General features: G+C 36.2%; 1 protein-coding gene across 3 annotated transcripts in view; it reads left to right on the top strand.

The window, feature by feature from the left end:
• Positions 1 to 17,008, top strand: part of ATP10B (ATPase phospholipid transporting 10B (putative)) — a 143,177-nt gene that overhangs the window by 122,347 nt on the left and 3,822 nt on the right. For all 3 annotated transcript variants that reach the window (XM_026696155.2, XM_087924582.1, XM_087924581.1), the window contains 10 exons: positions 115 to 715; positions 1,368 to 1,474; positions 4,448 to 4,574; positions 6,489 to 6,673; positions 7,890 to 8,205; positions 9,619 to 9,695; positions 10,986 to 11,111; positions 13,726 to 13,926; positions 15,399 to 15,479; positions 15,647 to 15,751. In XM_026696155.2, the coding sequence (XP_026551940.1) occupies positions 115 to 715; positions 1,368 to 1,474; positions 4,448 to 4,574; positions 6,489 to 6,673; positions 7,890 to 8,205; positions 9,619 to 9,695; positions 10,986 to 11,111; positions 13,726 to 13,926; positions 15,399 to 15,479; positions 15,647 to 15,751 (1,926 nt within the window). The remainder of the gene's footprint in view (positions 1 to 114; positions 716 to 1,367; positions 1,475 to 4,447; positions 4,575 to 6,488; positions 6,674 to 7,889; positions 8,206 to 9,618; positions 9,696 to 10,985; positions 11,112 to 13,725; positions 13,927 to 15,398; positions 15,480 to 15,646; positions 15,752 to 17,008) is intronic.

Below are 17,008 nucleotides of genomic sequence, written 5' to 3' on the forward strand. Positions count from 1 at the left end.
TTACTTGGCACCTTTTCCATGTTTCCTCTGTTAATGTGGAATGGTCCAATTTCATATTAGCTCTGCTGCAGAATGTTTGTTTTAATTAATCCCAATTCCCCCTTTTCTCTTAAGGTTACGACTCCATCACTGATGAAGCAGTCAGGACTCTCCCTGGAGAAAATTCACCAGCTGTTCCAGTGGATGAAGTTGGCAAGCCTCAGCCAGACATCGGTTCAATCGAGTTCAGACTTAGGAGAGAGTATTAACACAGAGAGCAGCACTGCCTATGCAGAATCAAAAATGAAAGATGAATGTCCTACTCAAAGCTGTTCTAGCTTAACAGATGATGAGAGTCTTGGAAGGGAGTCCTTCAGTGAGAACGACCTCTGTGGGGTTTCAGATCCCTCTCCAAATGAGAGGAGCTTTGCAGGAAGAGACCATGGGCCTTTGCAAGGAGAATTTTGTTATGAGGCGGAAAGCCCAGATGAAGCAGCTCTAGTCCACGCGGCCCATGCCTACCAGTTTACATTAGTCTCCAGAACTCCTGAGCAAGTGACTGTAAGGCTGCCGGAAGGAACTCTTCTAACCTTTGATCTCTTGTTCACCTTGGGATTTGATTCCAGCAGGAAGAGGATGTCGGTGGTAGTGAGGCATCCCCTCACCAAAGAAATCATAGTCTATACCAAAGGGGCAGACTCCGCCATAATGGATGTATTGGAAGACCCTACCAAAGGTAAAGAACTAATGAACTAGGAGGAAGGCATAGCTTGGATTGTTGGGCAATATCTTCAAGATTTACAGATTTCAGTTTGCAGCAGAAACAACACACAGAAACCTTAGTAGTGAAAATGAGAGCAAGAATGATGATTTACATAATTAGAAAGGGTATTGAACAAACCAATTAAGAAAGGCTATGTTAATTTGTTTTTATGAGCACTGCATTAAAATGGTAAGAAACTAGCATAGTGATTCTCTAAAAGGAGAAGTTGTATAAACTGGCAATTAACAGTAAGCTCTTAATAATAGTAACCAGATTATAGGGCAAGGGTAAGGAACCTGGAGAGCTTTGTGGCTACTACTTCAGCAGCCCTAGCTAAAAAGCTCAATGGTGAAAAATGCTTCAGCAACATCTTAAAAGCCTTCAGTTTGCCCCGGTTAGATGTTAGATAAGGAGCAGGTTGCTTCTGTGTATGTATGAAGTAGAATCAAGCATCACATGTGGGTAAAGTTTAAATCTTGACAGGAAAGAAAGAAAAATGACCACAGGCATTTTTGTGCCTCAAAAAATAGTCTCACTTTTGTGCTGCGGAAGGATACTTAAGAAGGTACTTAAGTATTTAATAAATCTCTGATGAGAATCAGCAGATTTCCTTTGTGTTTCACAGCTAGTGTGGCCATGGAAAAAAGGATACGAAGAGTGAGAACACAAACACAAAAACATTTAGATTGGTATGCACGTGACGGTCTGAGAACTCTATGCATAGCAAAGAAGGTAATTCCTTTTTTTAATGGTAATAATAGCAATAATAATGACAACCACTTCAGTAAAATGGCTTGTTTTGACACTTCAAGCCAGTTCCAGATGGCAAATGCTTTGTTACCTAGATTAATTTCCTACTGTTCTTACTGCCCCCTCACCTGAATCATCTTTAAATGAAGCTAAAGGAAAGCAATACTCTAATCCAGTCTTTTGACATCTGTTCTTCCTATTACTAATGTTTGAATATTAGAAACATTTGCAATCAAATAGAACTGCTCTGTTGTTTCTTGAAATATTTGGTGCTCAGGCTAGGCTGGTTAATCATAGTGTAAACTACAACCTGCAGGGTTTTTTTTTCCTACTTTATTTTAGAAGAAGCATCAAAGTCTGCATAAACATTTCTGGGCTGCTCCAGAAAAAATGATATGTGAATTATAGTCTTTGGCTGATGATCAGAAAAATGGGAAATGTGCTTGGAAGTTATTGTTCTCAGTAGCACTGTGTGTTAGCTTGAAATATTAGCTTGAAATATTAGCTTGAAATATTAGGAAAACAAATACTTTCATTTTGGAACCCTTACCTGATAGGAGAAAGAAACAGCAAAAAGCCTAGTGTCGTGACCTGAAGATATGCATCAGCTGATTGGCAAAACTCGCCTGCCTTTAACTCCAAATCCATCTTGCCTCTTTACAGAATGCACAAGGTGGAATGCAAAATAATGCCAAAAGAAATGTTTTTTCTAGAAGGAAAAACATGCAGCACCATTTACTCTTAGAACAGGTGGAAAATCAAACATCTATATTAATAAAACTATTTTAGTCTGACAGTGGAAAGATGTTAAAGAAGGGACAAAGCTGGGTATGCCAGAATTTTTGGAAGAGATACCTTTTGCATTCCTCCTTCTGACAATAACAGAACAGAAAGAACTTCCCCAGAGGATCTTAAAGTCTGAGTAAGGTCATATGGGAGAGGTTTTTTTCTTCTTTCAAACAGCCTAATCCCACATTGTGGAAAGCTTTATAGGGGATAACTAGCAGTTTGAACTGTGGCCAGAAACAGCTTGGAAATCAATAATGCTCTTGCAGTAAGGGAGATGTGCCCACTAAAACTGAAGGTCAATTGCTTGCCTGCAGCATTTTATGCCAATCAAAGTTTCTGAATCACTTTCAAAGGTTAGTTTGTTGTGATTGTGTTAATGGCTGGTCCTATATGATATAATGAAGGCATGGATCATCATCTAACATCTCCAGGAATGGATGCAGTTGGCGTACTAGCTATAGCAGTGCAAATGCACTCACGGTCAAATTGTGAGTAAAAAGAATCACAGTTCCTTCCAACACAGATGGAATCCCTGATCCCCAATCTGTTTTAGACAGGAACATTTCCAACTTATTTGGATTAAGCTTCTGTTTGTTGTTCCCTCATGTAATCCTTTATTGACAGTAGTAGGTATTAAATAGCCTTCTTGGATTTAGGTGGAAAAGACATAACAGAATTACATCTCATCAGGATTTGGCAGCATCAGATGTCAAGAATGTGAACAAACCTCCCAGAATTTTCTAGGTAGTCCTGTATCACCATACATCAGTTCTCCAAGTCACATCTATCCCAGAGAGAGACTCTGGAAGAACATCTTAATAATAAATACTCCATGCTGCAATATTAGTATCACTAGTATTAAAATCATCTAGCATTCCAGCAAAACAAAACAGACTATTTGGTTTTTGGTACATATCATCTACCAAAGTGATACCAAACTCTGTCAATAACATTTGATTTGCAGTAATGTAATTAAGATTTGAGGCTTTTTATTATTATTCCAGTTGTACATATTATGGCTTTCTTGTTCAACTGATACTATCTCATTGCTGTGGAATATAAATGCCAAAAGGCAGAGCTCCTGCTCCTTAGGACTGACTTTGTTATTAAACAGGATGAAACCTCAGGTGACATTACATGAGCAATGAGCAATAGCAATAGCACTTAGACTTATATACCACTTCACAGTGCTTTTCAGCCCTTTCTAAACGGTATACAGTCAGCTTATTGCCCCCAGCAATCTGGGTCCACATTTTACCGACCTTGGAAGGATGGAAGGATGAGTCAACCTTGAGCCAGTGAGACTCGAATTGCTAAATTGTTGGCAGCCGGCAATCAGCAGAAGTAGCCTGCAATACTGTTTTCTAACCACTGCGTCATCATGGCTCACAATAGTTTTGAAGAATACTTTATACCATATCACCTAACTTGGATGCCATTTATGAGGTGGGAGTTCCTCAGACTCAATTGAATCTGTTACACTGTTAATGGAGTCTATTCCATTATCAATGCTAAAATAATTCTGTTTCTAGTCTTTTGTTCATGGACTTTGCAAGGACATCCAGGGTTTTATTTCAGGCAGCATGTTCTTAGGCTTGCTTTGATCATGATTCAAAGTACAAGACCTCACCTATGCTTTTTCACTGAGAATCCTTGGACATCATCTCATATAAATGCCTCTGAGGGCAGAATAAAACTTCAAATTCTTCTCTGTCAGCTTAGATACTGGCATTCACAAACTGTAGCTCATCTTTTAAATCACAGTTTCTCCTACTGAAAATGCTTTATTTTCCTTCACTAGAATTTTCCTGTATTCCCAGAATTTTTATTAAAATAAAACATAGTTGTATTTGCTTGAAAATTAACTCAATTTTTAGAACATAATACTTCATCAAATCTATTGCTTCTGGCTGCATGTTTGTAATGCTGCATACTTTGTGTTCAGTTGTCAAAATACTTACTATTAATTGCTACTTGATTCTACTTGTAATTGTGAAGTAACACTACCCTAACTTTTATAATCATCATAGTTAGTGATGATGTATTAAAATTGCAGTTGGTAACAGTAAATGTTCTAATAGCTGAATCATATTAGAGATGTTGACTTCTACCAGCCTAACAGGCATTTAATATTTTCACTTACATGTTGACTTTACACTGTGACAGATTTTAAGTGAAGAGGAATTTCGAAAATGGCTCAACTTTCATCATGAGGCAGAAATAGCTATTGACAACAAAGATGAACTTTTAATGGAAGCAGCACAACATCTGGAAAGTAAACTCACCTTATTAGGTATCTTGAAGTATTTATCCATTCTAGACTAATTAACCTGATAGTCATAATTACTAATGAATAATATCTGGCCCTAAAATTACTTGGAAATGAGTCATTATTTAAAACAATTCTTACCTGTGTGATTTGTAAAGAAAGGATTATTACCATTGCTGTCTATGATACATTTATAAACTATCTAATAACATGAATCAGAAACAGATAAGTGTATTGTACAGATAATATTGTACAGATAAGTATATTGTCTCTCTCTCTCTCTCTCTCTCTCTCTCACACACACACACACACACACACACACACACACATTTGACTCCTGGCAACTGCCAGGACTAATCCCTGCAGTTATCTTGGCAAGGTATCAGAAATAGTTTGTCGTTGCTTCCTTCTTAGGACTGAGAAACAGTGACTGGCCTAAGGTTACCCACCTTGCTTCATCATAAAATTGGGCTAGAACTCACAGTATCTTTTATTTATTTATATACAGACACACAGTTTAAAGGGTTCCATAGAAATTAATATAAATCAACTTATCTTAGATGTAAATTGGGGAGCCTAAGGTCTAGTTTCTCTCCAGACCTCACGGCTTTGTTTCACCATATGTGCACATATCCATGTTATAATTTGCAATGCATAATCCCCAATATTAATAAAGTTGGGCCACACATGAACTAAGCTTGGGAATCATTCTGTCATCGTATCTATGGAAATGAAAATTAGTATCTCAGTACAGGTTTAAAATTAGTGTTACCTGGTTCTGAGTCAAGGGTAGCCAATCTATCTGCCAGTTGCACCTCAAAAATCCAAAGCATGAAATGACATCATTCAGGTGTATACTACAGCACATCAGTGGTAGGATTCAATTTTTTTTACTACCAGTTCTGTGGGTGTGGCTTGGTGGGCGTGGCAGGGGAAGGATACTGTAAAATCTCCAGTCAGAGGTGGCATTTGCCAATTCTCTGAACTACTCAAAATTTCCGCTACCGGTTCTCCAGAACTGGTCAGAACCTGCTGAATACCACCTCTGCAGCACATATATCTTATACGTCATATCTTCTGAGCACTGATGTAGACAACTTTTCTTCATTGTGTTCTATGCCTGTGCCCTATGAAGGCCTCTTTGTACCAATCCAGAATTCTATAAACCTCAACTGTCAGTCACAGCTTAGCTATCCACGTTTTATGCAATAGTTTGTATTCAATATATAACGCTTAAAATTTCCAATAACGTTATATTGATCCCAGTAGAAAAGATGTTATTACTCTTTCAGTAATTATTTTCAATGTTCATTTAGCCAAGTTGTATTAATTCTGGAACATCTCAAGCCAGGGAATACGTTTTCTAAGTTTTGTGTTAAAACAATAGAAAACTTGTTTAGTAAATGGTTTTCAGTTAAGCAGGTCAGCTTTCTACTAGTTTCTCTGTTATTCTTGTGTAAGTTTTAACCTTTTAAGCTCACCCTCCAGAAGATAATAAAAAGCTAAACCAAATTTTCTTGTGCCTCATTGCTCCAAAAGTGGTGCACGTTATGTGTATAATGAATGTATCCCAACCCCATAGTGCATACAGAGCAGACTCTTGGCATACAATCCATTTTGCATAAGCCAATTGTAGGAATAAAAAAAATGGTTTATTTTCTAAAGTCCTAAAGAAGAATCTCATGATCACAATTTTTTTGCAGAGCAATTATTGTGAAATATAAAAAAAAGTTAAATGTAGAATATAAGTCACTTTATCACATAGCAATTGTTTCCTAATTATTCCTAATTAATGGCTTAGAGCCTGGTTACTTGAGGGACCACCTGTCTCCTGCCTTATCTGCCTGGCATGCTCTGGTTTCCATCAATTAAGTAATACCCAGAGGTGTGCGTTCTCTTGGCAGCAATCAATAACGCTGATTATTTCCTTTTCATAAGGAGCAACAGGGATAGAAGACCGGTTGCAAGAAGGAGTGCCTGATACCATTGCTGCCTTCAAAGAAGCTGGAATCCAAACATGGGTATTAACTGGAGATAAGCAGGAAACAGCTGTCAACATCGCCTATTCTTGCAAACTTCTAGACCAAAGAGACACTGTCTTTACCATTAATACCGAAAGTAAGGTAGGTCCTAAAGGCCAGCAGGGAGGATATGCCATGATAGGTAAATAATTTTTTGTGCAAAAGTTTTTCAGAACAGGATTGAATTGTGGAAGGAAAAAAAGAACTGAATCCAATGGTGTATTCCTATGGAATGAAAGAACCATTTGTTCTCCCCAGAAAGCTTCCATCCCACATGTATTCGAAATCTGTTCCCTCTTCATAGTAAATTTTGAAAATGTGGGAAGTGGTGGGGAGAGGTGCAGACAATTCTCATTATATGAGTCAATCCCTGCTTGTGTACTGTACCATTGTATTCCGTGCATACTATTAGAAGCAGCCCTGTCTCACCATCTTCAGAACCCAGGGAGATCTTGTGAATGCTAGCAACAAACTTCAAGATTTTAATATCATCATGTGCCTTAGGCAGTTTGCAAAAGATCTTGTCTCCACATGCTGTTGAGGTTTTGCTTGATGCTTAATCATAGGCTTGCCATCTGTTCCTTATTTAAGGAAATTGATTCTTATTTAGAAATACTAAACTTTAGGACTAAATAAGTAATTCTTCTCTGAAATAAAATCTACTTGCCAGATAATATTTCAGTTACAAGTGATGCAATGATGAAGGTTATTTAATTCATCTGCAATATGAAATAAAACAATACATTTAGTCATGGACTATATATGCAGTAGTATTTATCTCAATGCATCAGCAGTGAACATACTGCAATTTCTTTTGAATATACACTAATGATAGCAAATACCATATAGCATCATATTTTAACCTGGTGCCTTCTAGATATCTTTATTTATGATCCCAATCATACCAGTCAATGGTCTCAGATTAGTAGCTCAGGTCACACATATGGGTAATGTAAATTGCAACCCAAAATTCAAGACTTACAGTATATTGTAAAACATGAATATACAGAGAATATACAATATAAGAATTAGCAAAGTACAAATTAACTATACATTATGAGGGGGAGTTAAAATTAGTTTGGATAATACACCACATTCTCCAATTTTGAATTGTTACTAAATATTTGATCAAGTAACTTGTTGAATGACTTCTCTAAGTCAGCACTTATGCCCTTCAATTTATGTGGTAGTCCAACAGGATGAAAGATTATAAGCAAGTTTATATAAGTTTATATTAACATATTCTGTTTAGTAACAGAAGAATTCTTGTTTGTGGTGCCATGTAGCTTCACAACTTGTTCAACTATTTTTTCCATAGGAAACTTGTGAATCGCTGCTGGATATCATGTTGGAAGAGGTGCAGAAGGGTCAAGTAATTCCTCGAAAAATATGGAGCATTTTTGGCTTTAAACTGCCATTTTCTTGGTCAACCACAGGACTTCCAAATCCGGTTATTGGACTAGTAGTTGATGGAAGAGCTCTGAGTACTATTTTCCAAGGACAACTTGAGCATAAGTTTCTTCAACTTACAAAATATAGCCACTCAGTTCTATGCTGCCGATGTACTCCCTTGCAGAAAAGCATGGTGGTCAAACTTGTACGGAATCAGCTGAAAGTGTTGACCCTTGCAGTAGGTAAGCAACATGTGCTATCAAGTCACTGTCAGTGCTTAACAACTATACAGATATCTTTTCTGCAGAACACACCGTCTCCAACCTTTCCTATCCTTTCATATTGTCTACCCATCTGGTGGTCTTGATAAAATTTAGGAATAGTTTACTATTGCCTTCTCCCATACAGTATAACATGGTGCTTTTATCTTTGTCATTGTTATTAAAATGATCAATCCTCCTACATCACTGCTGCTCAGTATAGGTGTCCGGTTGCTCTAGGATGTCCTATTCTTCCTTGAATGACCCTTCTGAGAATGTACATTATTGGCATATACTCCCAGGGATCTTTGAACATTTCTCCAAGAACCTGTACACACATCCTTGGCTGAGGCTCAAGGTCACCCAGCTGGCTTTGTACCTAAGGAGGGTCAACAATTCACAACTTGTTTCTAGTCCGGTAAATTAATTACTGCACCAAATGGGTTATCATCCATCCATCCATCCATCCATCAAACTATCCATCTATCAACAAGCTAACTATTATCTCTCTTCAGTGGGCTATAAGGAATATTTCAGTGATATCCTTGGAATGAATAGGGTTGATTTTTTCAAAAATATAAAGAATCCTTCCCAAATCTACTATTTTCCTAGCAGTGTGATCTGAGGTGGTGAATGGGGACATACAAAAATGAGCTACCCAGTCATTCACTGCTGCTACTTAGCTTGAAATGTGAAAACTAGATGTTTATTATTGTCAAGGTATGAAGCAAAACTGTCTGACTGTGCTAAATTTGGTTTCATGTCCAAGTTATTTATGGATTGTGTAGCAGTCCAAAGGGATCCCTCCAAACTAGGTGAATAGACTTTAAAATAAATAATATGACTCAAAATTAACAATTGTAGAATGGGGGAAAATCCCAATTTCACATTCAAGTAATGTGATAAGTCTGGAAATGTGAATCTGGATCAACTGTTTCCCAGGTTTTGGGCTAAGTTCAAGTGCAAGAATGGGGTCTTAGTATTGTGTTTGATATGTCAGTTAAACATAACATATCACCAAAAAAAAATTGCATGTATCTGCTGAGAAAAAGGCAAAGTTGCTAAGCAAACTTATAAAGGAATTGAAAATGAAATAGTTTTCACTGTCAATGATTTATAATAAAGTCAGCAGTGACTTGGAACAAGGTGAATGGGAAGAAGTTTATTCCCCTTGTTCATACTTCTCAAATTTAGGCTCAAGCAATGGCAAAGATTCAAGGCAAACAAAAAGAAGTATATTTTCATTTCATATCTAATGATACAAAACTGGTCTCTGACATAAACAATATAATGCAGAAAGAGAAATATGCTGAACAAATATTTTTATTGCCTTACCTACCATCAGTTCAGCCTACTTCTCAGTCTGAGAGAAATATATGTTTCATTCTTTTCTAGGTGATGGCGCAAATGATGTAGGTATGCTCCAGGCAGCTGATATTGGAATTGGCATTTCTGGACAAGAAGGTATGCAGGTATGCATAATAATTGAAGAATATCCTCTTGCCCTTGGCAACAATTGCTAAGGTACATATTCAGAATTTTTAGGTGACTGCATTCCTTATAAAAAGTGAACATAAGTATCATCTGCTTTCTGTTATAACAAGGTAAGCAATATCCTTCAGAAATCAGAGTGAAATGATTTGCTTTTATAATGAATCAAATCATTTGTATGCTTACCTTGATTATTCATTTAGGGCATATAAACTTTTCCCATACAAATGTTTCTGAACAAAGACATTGTGCAGCAGAAAAAATAAGGAAGGTTGATTAACAATAAGAAGCATCATCTGGAAACTACCCTTCCCCCGTCCTTCCTAGCGGTGTTAATTGTTTGATAGAAACATCACTGGAAGCATCCTAATTAGAATAAGATGACACCAACTTTTCTTGTTGGTTGTCATTTATGAACTATGTTGTAATCCAGTAAAACCATAGATGGATTGTCCAGCCCCTACCTCTAAGTCCATATTCTCTGTGCAGGAGTACAGTTGATGTGGAATTGTACTGGATTTCAAGTAGTACTTGAGGATGTTTTCCTCAAGAAGTATTGTGCTTTGGATTGTTTCATCCAAGGTTGTTCTTATTATTTTAGATTAGATGGGCAATTTGTGGCTCCAGAGCTACAAGGGGTTCTATAAGTGCTTGTTTGTTGCTCTCTGTTCCTCTGCTACTGGACATTTGGAGAAGAGAAACATGCACAAACAGTAGTGCATTAAAAGAAGCAACATGGCTTAAAAAAACAGAGGATCCCAAACTTTCACACAAAAATGAAGGAGAAAGGGAGAACTGTAGTTCCATCCAATAAAAGATATATTCCCACTCTCTTTCCCTCGTTATGTTAGAGTGATGTGAAGCCTCTAACTACCCAAAATTGCTTACCTTAAGTCTAACTGTCATAAGATCACTTTCTTATGAATTAAATTGTCATACTGGGCTTGGAAATGGAGAGAGATGCAGTTTCATAATGAAAGTCTAGCACACTCATTTGTAACTTATCTTCCAGTGATATTAGTGTGTAACTTCAGAATTCCCAGTTAGCTTTGGCAACAGTTGTCTGGGAATTCCAGAAATGATAGTTAAACATATCTAAAAAGCAACAGCTTTGGAAAAGCTGCCATTGAATAGTTTAACATTAAACCAGAGACGTATTTCCCACTCTTGGCTTTCATTATTTTGACTTTTGCCTGCAGTCCTGATTTATGTTGGATCAGTAAAACTTGAAAATATAAATTGTATCATTTTATATATGTTCTCCATTTCAGGCTGTCATGGCCAGTGATTTTTCAGTATCTCAGTTTAAACACCTGAAGAAGTTACTTCTAGTCCATGGACATTGGTGCTATTCTCGCTTGGGAAAGATGGTGCTATACTTTTTCTATAAAAATGTGGTATGTGCCTTAACTTTTTATTTCATCCTGCATGCATGCCATCCATTATTGCTTGTAACAATTGGGACAAGTATTGTTCATAGTTATTTGATTGGAGCCGTGTGCCAACAGCTTACAAATTCCAAAAAATATAATAAGGAAACTTTCCATAATCTTGAACTATTTAAGAATGAAAGAATATTTTGATTAAATGGATTGATTCATAAATTGATTAATAAATGGATTCATTTCAGTTGGATCTATAGGCTGACAATGACTTAATGTGATGGGAAAGCTATGCTACCAATAGATGACCATACTAGTCAGCTTTAGACATATTGAAGGAAATTCAGTTGGTCATCTATATTCTCAGAGTAGACATTTCAATCATGCAATTAACATGCATCTCTTGGGATCTGGAGCCACTAGCACCTCCAAAGTAGGGGGGGGGGGGGTAAAAAGAACACAAGATGGTAGCATAATTACACAAGATACTGCCACATCATGGCACATAATCAAAGCCAGAGTTTCTTTATATGGCTATTGCAATGTACTCTGTATACAAAATTGTAGATAAGAGAAAAGGGGGCAGGGAGAGAGAGAAATAGAGATGATAGATAGATAGATAGATAGATAGATAGATAGATAGATAGATAGATAGATAGACAGACAGACAGACATAGACATAGACATAGACACATACATACATACATACATACATACACACACACATATATATATGTATATATATATACACACAGAGAGAGAGAAAGAGAGAGGGAGAGGGAGAGGGAGAGGGAGAGAGAGACATAAAGCAATAAGTTTCCATTGCATTTCTACAAGTACCATTTTGCCTCTTTTGACTCCCACTGTGGACATAGGTGTCCAAAATTACAATTTTATAGGGACTGAGGGAAAATCAAATTTCTTTTAGGAAATGCCTATGTTGAATCACCTTAAAATGTCATTCATTTCCCAATATCCCATCCCACTGTCAAAAACCATGGAGATTTTTTTTAATGTTATTTAATTTTTACTTTGTCACTAATAAACCTTGCGGGGGGGTTAATATTAGGTCTGATGCTGAAAAAAAGTATGATTCCCATTACTAAAGAATGATGGATTCCCTATATTGTTATAAATAAAAGAGGTAAGGGTTTCCCATGTCCAACTCAAAGGGGCAGTGCTCATAGCTGTTTTCTAGTTTTTTGAAGGTGCTTCATTTGGTCATTTGTCAAGCATGATTATACACCAAGACACACAGTACACTGTTAGCCTCCCACCAAAGTGGCACCTATTTATCCACTTGCATGTATATAGGCATTTAGCTCCCATTATTTTGATTGAACTTTTTCTACTTTTTCTATTTCTGGTGAATTTCATTATATCAAAAGTTTACGTTTTGTTTTTCTGACTTATTACCACCAAGGTCCATAACATTGTTTGCTTCAAAAGCAGCTAGAAAATAGTAGAAAACAATAGGAGGGATTTTTCTGCCAATTACTTAATTTTACTATTTCATTTTCTCATACAAAAATAAAATAAATAGAAGTGACATTTTATGAATATGTTACCTTTACAGGATACAAAGCTTATGTTTGATTCTGAATGACAATCACATAGCTGCAAGAAATACAAAATCTATTTATATTCATGAAAACAAGCTCTGACTGTGAATCTTAAGTATGTGACTACAATACATTTACATACACCCAAGGCTAACCATATATTTTGTGCAAATGTTTGTTACTAAGGCCTAATAATGAACTGAGTCTAGTCTTACTGATGCTTAAAGTAGATTTACTAAAAACAAGTAGATATATTTTAGTCATAATTAAGTTCTGATTATTTCAGTGGTTCTTTTACTACTTTTAGCAATAGCACTTAGACTTATATACTGCTCTATAATGCTTTATTGCACTTCTGGGCAATTTTACAAATGTTAGCATATTGCCCCCAACAATCTGGGTTCTCATTTTACCAACCTCGGAAGGATGGAAGGCTGAGTCAACCTTGAGCAAGTAAGAATTGAACTGCCAGCACTGGGCAGAGTTAGTCTGCCATATTTCATTCTAACCATTGTACCACCATGCCTCCTTAGCCTGCTTAAATTTGACAAATTTATTTTTAGATGAAAAGCAGCCTTAAAAGAAATAGTTTAAAAGTAGGGAAGTAACATAGGAAACAGTTCCCAATTCTTTTGCCTGTCTGTTGTTTTCCTAATTATATCACATCATGGGTTCCAAAAATTAACTCGGGCACATTTTAAAACTTGAGAAAGGAAACACAAGCAAAAAGCAAATTACCATGGCTAAATAACAAGTAGAGAAAAGATAAGTGTGCTTCTCTCCTTATCCCAATAGTTAATTTAACTCTCTTACTCCCAGCACTTTAAAAAAAGAATTTGGTTGTAATGTAACTTTAGTTTCTCAACTTAATCAAAAAAACTAATTAAAATCAAATAGTATTGAATTTATTTGGACTAATGCTGTGAGTCCTTGGTCAGATTCTAAGAGTTTATCATGCTCTGCAGAGGCTAGGTATTAGGACAGGCCAAACACCCAGAGACAGCAAAGGCTGGATGATGTATCTACAGATATTTAAAACATTTATATTTTTCATATTTTCTTACCAGACCTATGTCAACCTTCTCTTCTGGTACCAGTTCTTCTGTGCTTTCTCTGGGGCTTCTATGATAGACTACTGGCAAATGATATTTTTCAACTTGTTTTTTACATCTGTACCACCATTAATTTCTGGAGTTCTGGATAAAGACATTTCTGCAGAAACCCTATTGAACATTCCTGCACTTTACAAAAGTGGACAAAATTCAGAGGTAAAACTTTTTCAAGAATATCCCATAATATAACAGGTTTCATGGTGTAGCAAAATAAATATCCTTTCTAAAATAGATGTTGGTTGGATTCATATGCTGCATAAATTCATGATTTGTTGCATGTCGTCAATTTTCAGTTTAGCAATTCCCTCATTAAACAACTGTATTCCATTGCACCTTTTAAAAACATTTTTCCCATGAATGGATGAAAAAAATAGGTTGAAGACAACAATTTTTTATAGAGGAGTGTTCAGTGTTTTCTTTTATCATTTTTCATCGATCTAAGCTATTGTATGAAGTCTTATCTATCACTAAGAGAAAAAATGCAACTCATTCCATTTTTAAATACATTGATTCTCATTTTATCAAAAATCTCCAAAGCATAAAATAAGCACAGGTACAAATTGATACAATAAGTGCAATAAAATGTGTCAACAAGTTAAGGTGCTAGTTCAACAATTTAGTTATGACTAAATTATAGAAATCCAGGAAACAAGTGGGAAAATCTGTGTCTTTTAACTGATAGCAAAAAAAACTCCAAACCAAGAACCCCACATACATTCACAGAGAAGATTATCCCACACTAAAAAAGCCATAATCCTTCATGAAGAATGTCAGCAAACTATAGTATGGTCTTGAGGATATTCTTCCCTGGATTTAAAAATGATTGTTCATATAACTTGGCTTTATGCTTGTCAATCAAAATAAAATTTGGAAAGTAGCTTGGTAACCAAACAGCAGACAATACAGACTCCATTATACTAAAATTAACTGAAAAGGACCCTAGTAACCTAGTCTAAGTGTGGTTTATAAATCACCCTTAAGGGCAGAGACATGTTACAAAAGTCCAGTCTCCAGATAAAATATATTACAATATTCCACTGCTTGACTTATCCCTACCTTGAAAAAGTTACATAATCATAGTAATCAAAGCTGTAATATGTTGTGATATGCCATAGAAACTCATTAGGTAATTCTGGGGCCATCTTACCTTATCAGTTCAGTCTGTATTACAAGGTGGCTGATGTGGAGATAAATGGCAGGGAGATCTCCATGGAAGTTCCTTGAGTTCTGTGGAAAAGGTATACCACAATGTAATCAAAAATAATTACATTGGGAATAGATATTCTTGCCCAGAGAGGCTTCTTTGGACCTCTTATGATAGAGACATCCTTCAATAACCCAAGCTCCATGCCTTCTTCTTCCATGTAACTCCCCAGTGCTGTTCTATTTGGATAAAGATATAAGAATAAACAGAATTATCAGTAACAATTTAAAGTAAAACAATTTAAGGCACACCACATCTCCTCTAGTTTTGGTTGTGAAGGCAATGTCAGAGAATGAAACTGATGCATCCTGTCATTTACCACTGATTGGTGGCTTCCCCAGTGGCCATCAAGTTATAAGTTATATATCAAGAAAATGTACATGTTCTGAAATTCTCTATTCCTTCTGTGTCCAATTTGCTACAGATTTACAAACCTCTAACATTTTTCCTTGCTATCTTGGATGCCTTCTACCAGAGTCTCATTTGCTTCTTCATCCCTTATCTAGTAAGTGTTCAAATTTCAAAGTATCCCAATTTCTTTAAACCAGCCTTTCCCAGCCTGTTACTCTTCAGCTCATATTTGAAGCATATCAGACTTGAGAAGGCTGATTCATAAAACTCAGCATTTCTGTTTTGTATTTTGATAAGTCAATATTTTATCTAATTTACCAGGTATATCAGGATTCTGATACTGATGTTTTCGCTTTTGGAACAGTAGTCAACACTGGTGCCCTTCTTACTATTCTTTTTCACCAAGCTTTAGAAATTCAGATGTGGGTATGTATATAGTTTCAATAATTATCCCAGTTTGCTTGCTTGCTGATTGATTGATTGATTGATTGATTGATTGATTGATGAATGGAAACAATGACCTAGCTGTTAAGGTGACAGTCATGCACTTTTTGATACTATATTCGGGTGTCTGGCTATGAATCCCTCCCACTTTGGATTTCAAAGGATTTATTGTGTGACGAAAAAGTACTGAAATGCCAACATTTTCAGATAGTGTAATACACAAATTCAGAAATAGTATAACTGTGAGAGGGATCTTGGAGTCCTAGTGGACAATCATTTAAATATCAGCCAACAGTATGCAGCAACCAACAGTGTGCAGCAGTGGGCACAAATCAATGCAACCATAGTCTATATTAATAGAGGGATAGAATCAAGATCACATGAAGTTCTAGTACTGCTTTCTAAAGGTTTAGTAAGAATACTGCATCCAGATCTGGTCACCATAATATAATAAAGATTTTGAGACTCTGGAAAGATTGCAGAGAAGAGAAACAAAGATGATTAGGTGGCTGGAGGCTAAAACACATAAAGAACAGTTACAGGAATTGGATATGTTTAGTCTAATGAGTAGTAGCACTAGATAAGACCCCAGCAGTGTTATAATATTTGAAGGGCTCCTACAAAGATGAGGGGGTCAAACTATTTCCCAAAATACCAAAAGGCTTCAAGGCAAGAAACAATAGATGGAAATTAACCAAGAAGAGAAGCAACCTAAAACTAAAGATAAATTTCCTAAAGTTGAGAGCAATCAATCAATGGAATAGCTTGCTTTCGGAAGTTGTGGGTACTCCATCAGTGGAGGCTTTCAAGAGATTGAACAACCATTCATCTGAAATGGTATATGGTTTCCTGCTCAAGGAGGGGGTTGTCCCTTCCAACTCTATTATCTTACATTCTATGTTGCAAATTAAATAATGCTAGGCAATTATAGCTATTTAATTTCACACTTTTTCAACATTTCTCTACATAAAAGTATCATTTCCCTCATTTCTATCAGAAATATTTATGTATTTCAGTAAAACTTTCATTAATTATAAATATTATTGCTCATTGCAGTTAGAAAAGATTGCAGATAATTTTTTTGCTGAAAATGAAAGAAAGTTAAAGTTCTAGTCCTGTCTTAGGCACAAAGCCATCTGAATGATCTTGAGCCTCTCAGCCTTAGCAAAGCCACTTCTAAACACTCTTTCCAAGTAAACCACAGAAACTAAACCAGAAACACTGACTCAAAAGTACAGT

The sequence above is a fragment of the Pseudonaja textilis genome, chromosome 2 (assembly GCF_049901715.1).
Source record: "Pseudonaja textilis isolate UNSWEBS1 chromosome 2, rPseTex1.2, whole genome shotgun sequence".
In the NCBI taxonomy this organism is placed as follows: Eukaryota; Metazoa; Chordata; class Lepidosauria; order Squamata; family Elapidae; genus Pseudonaja; species Pseudonaja textilis.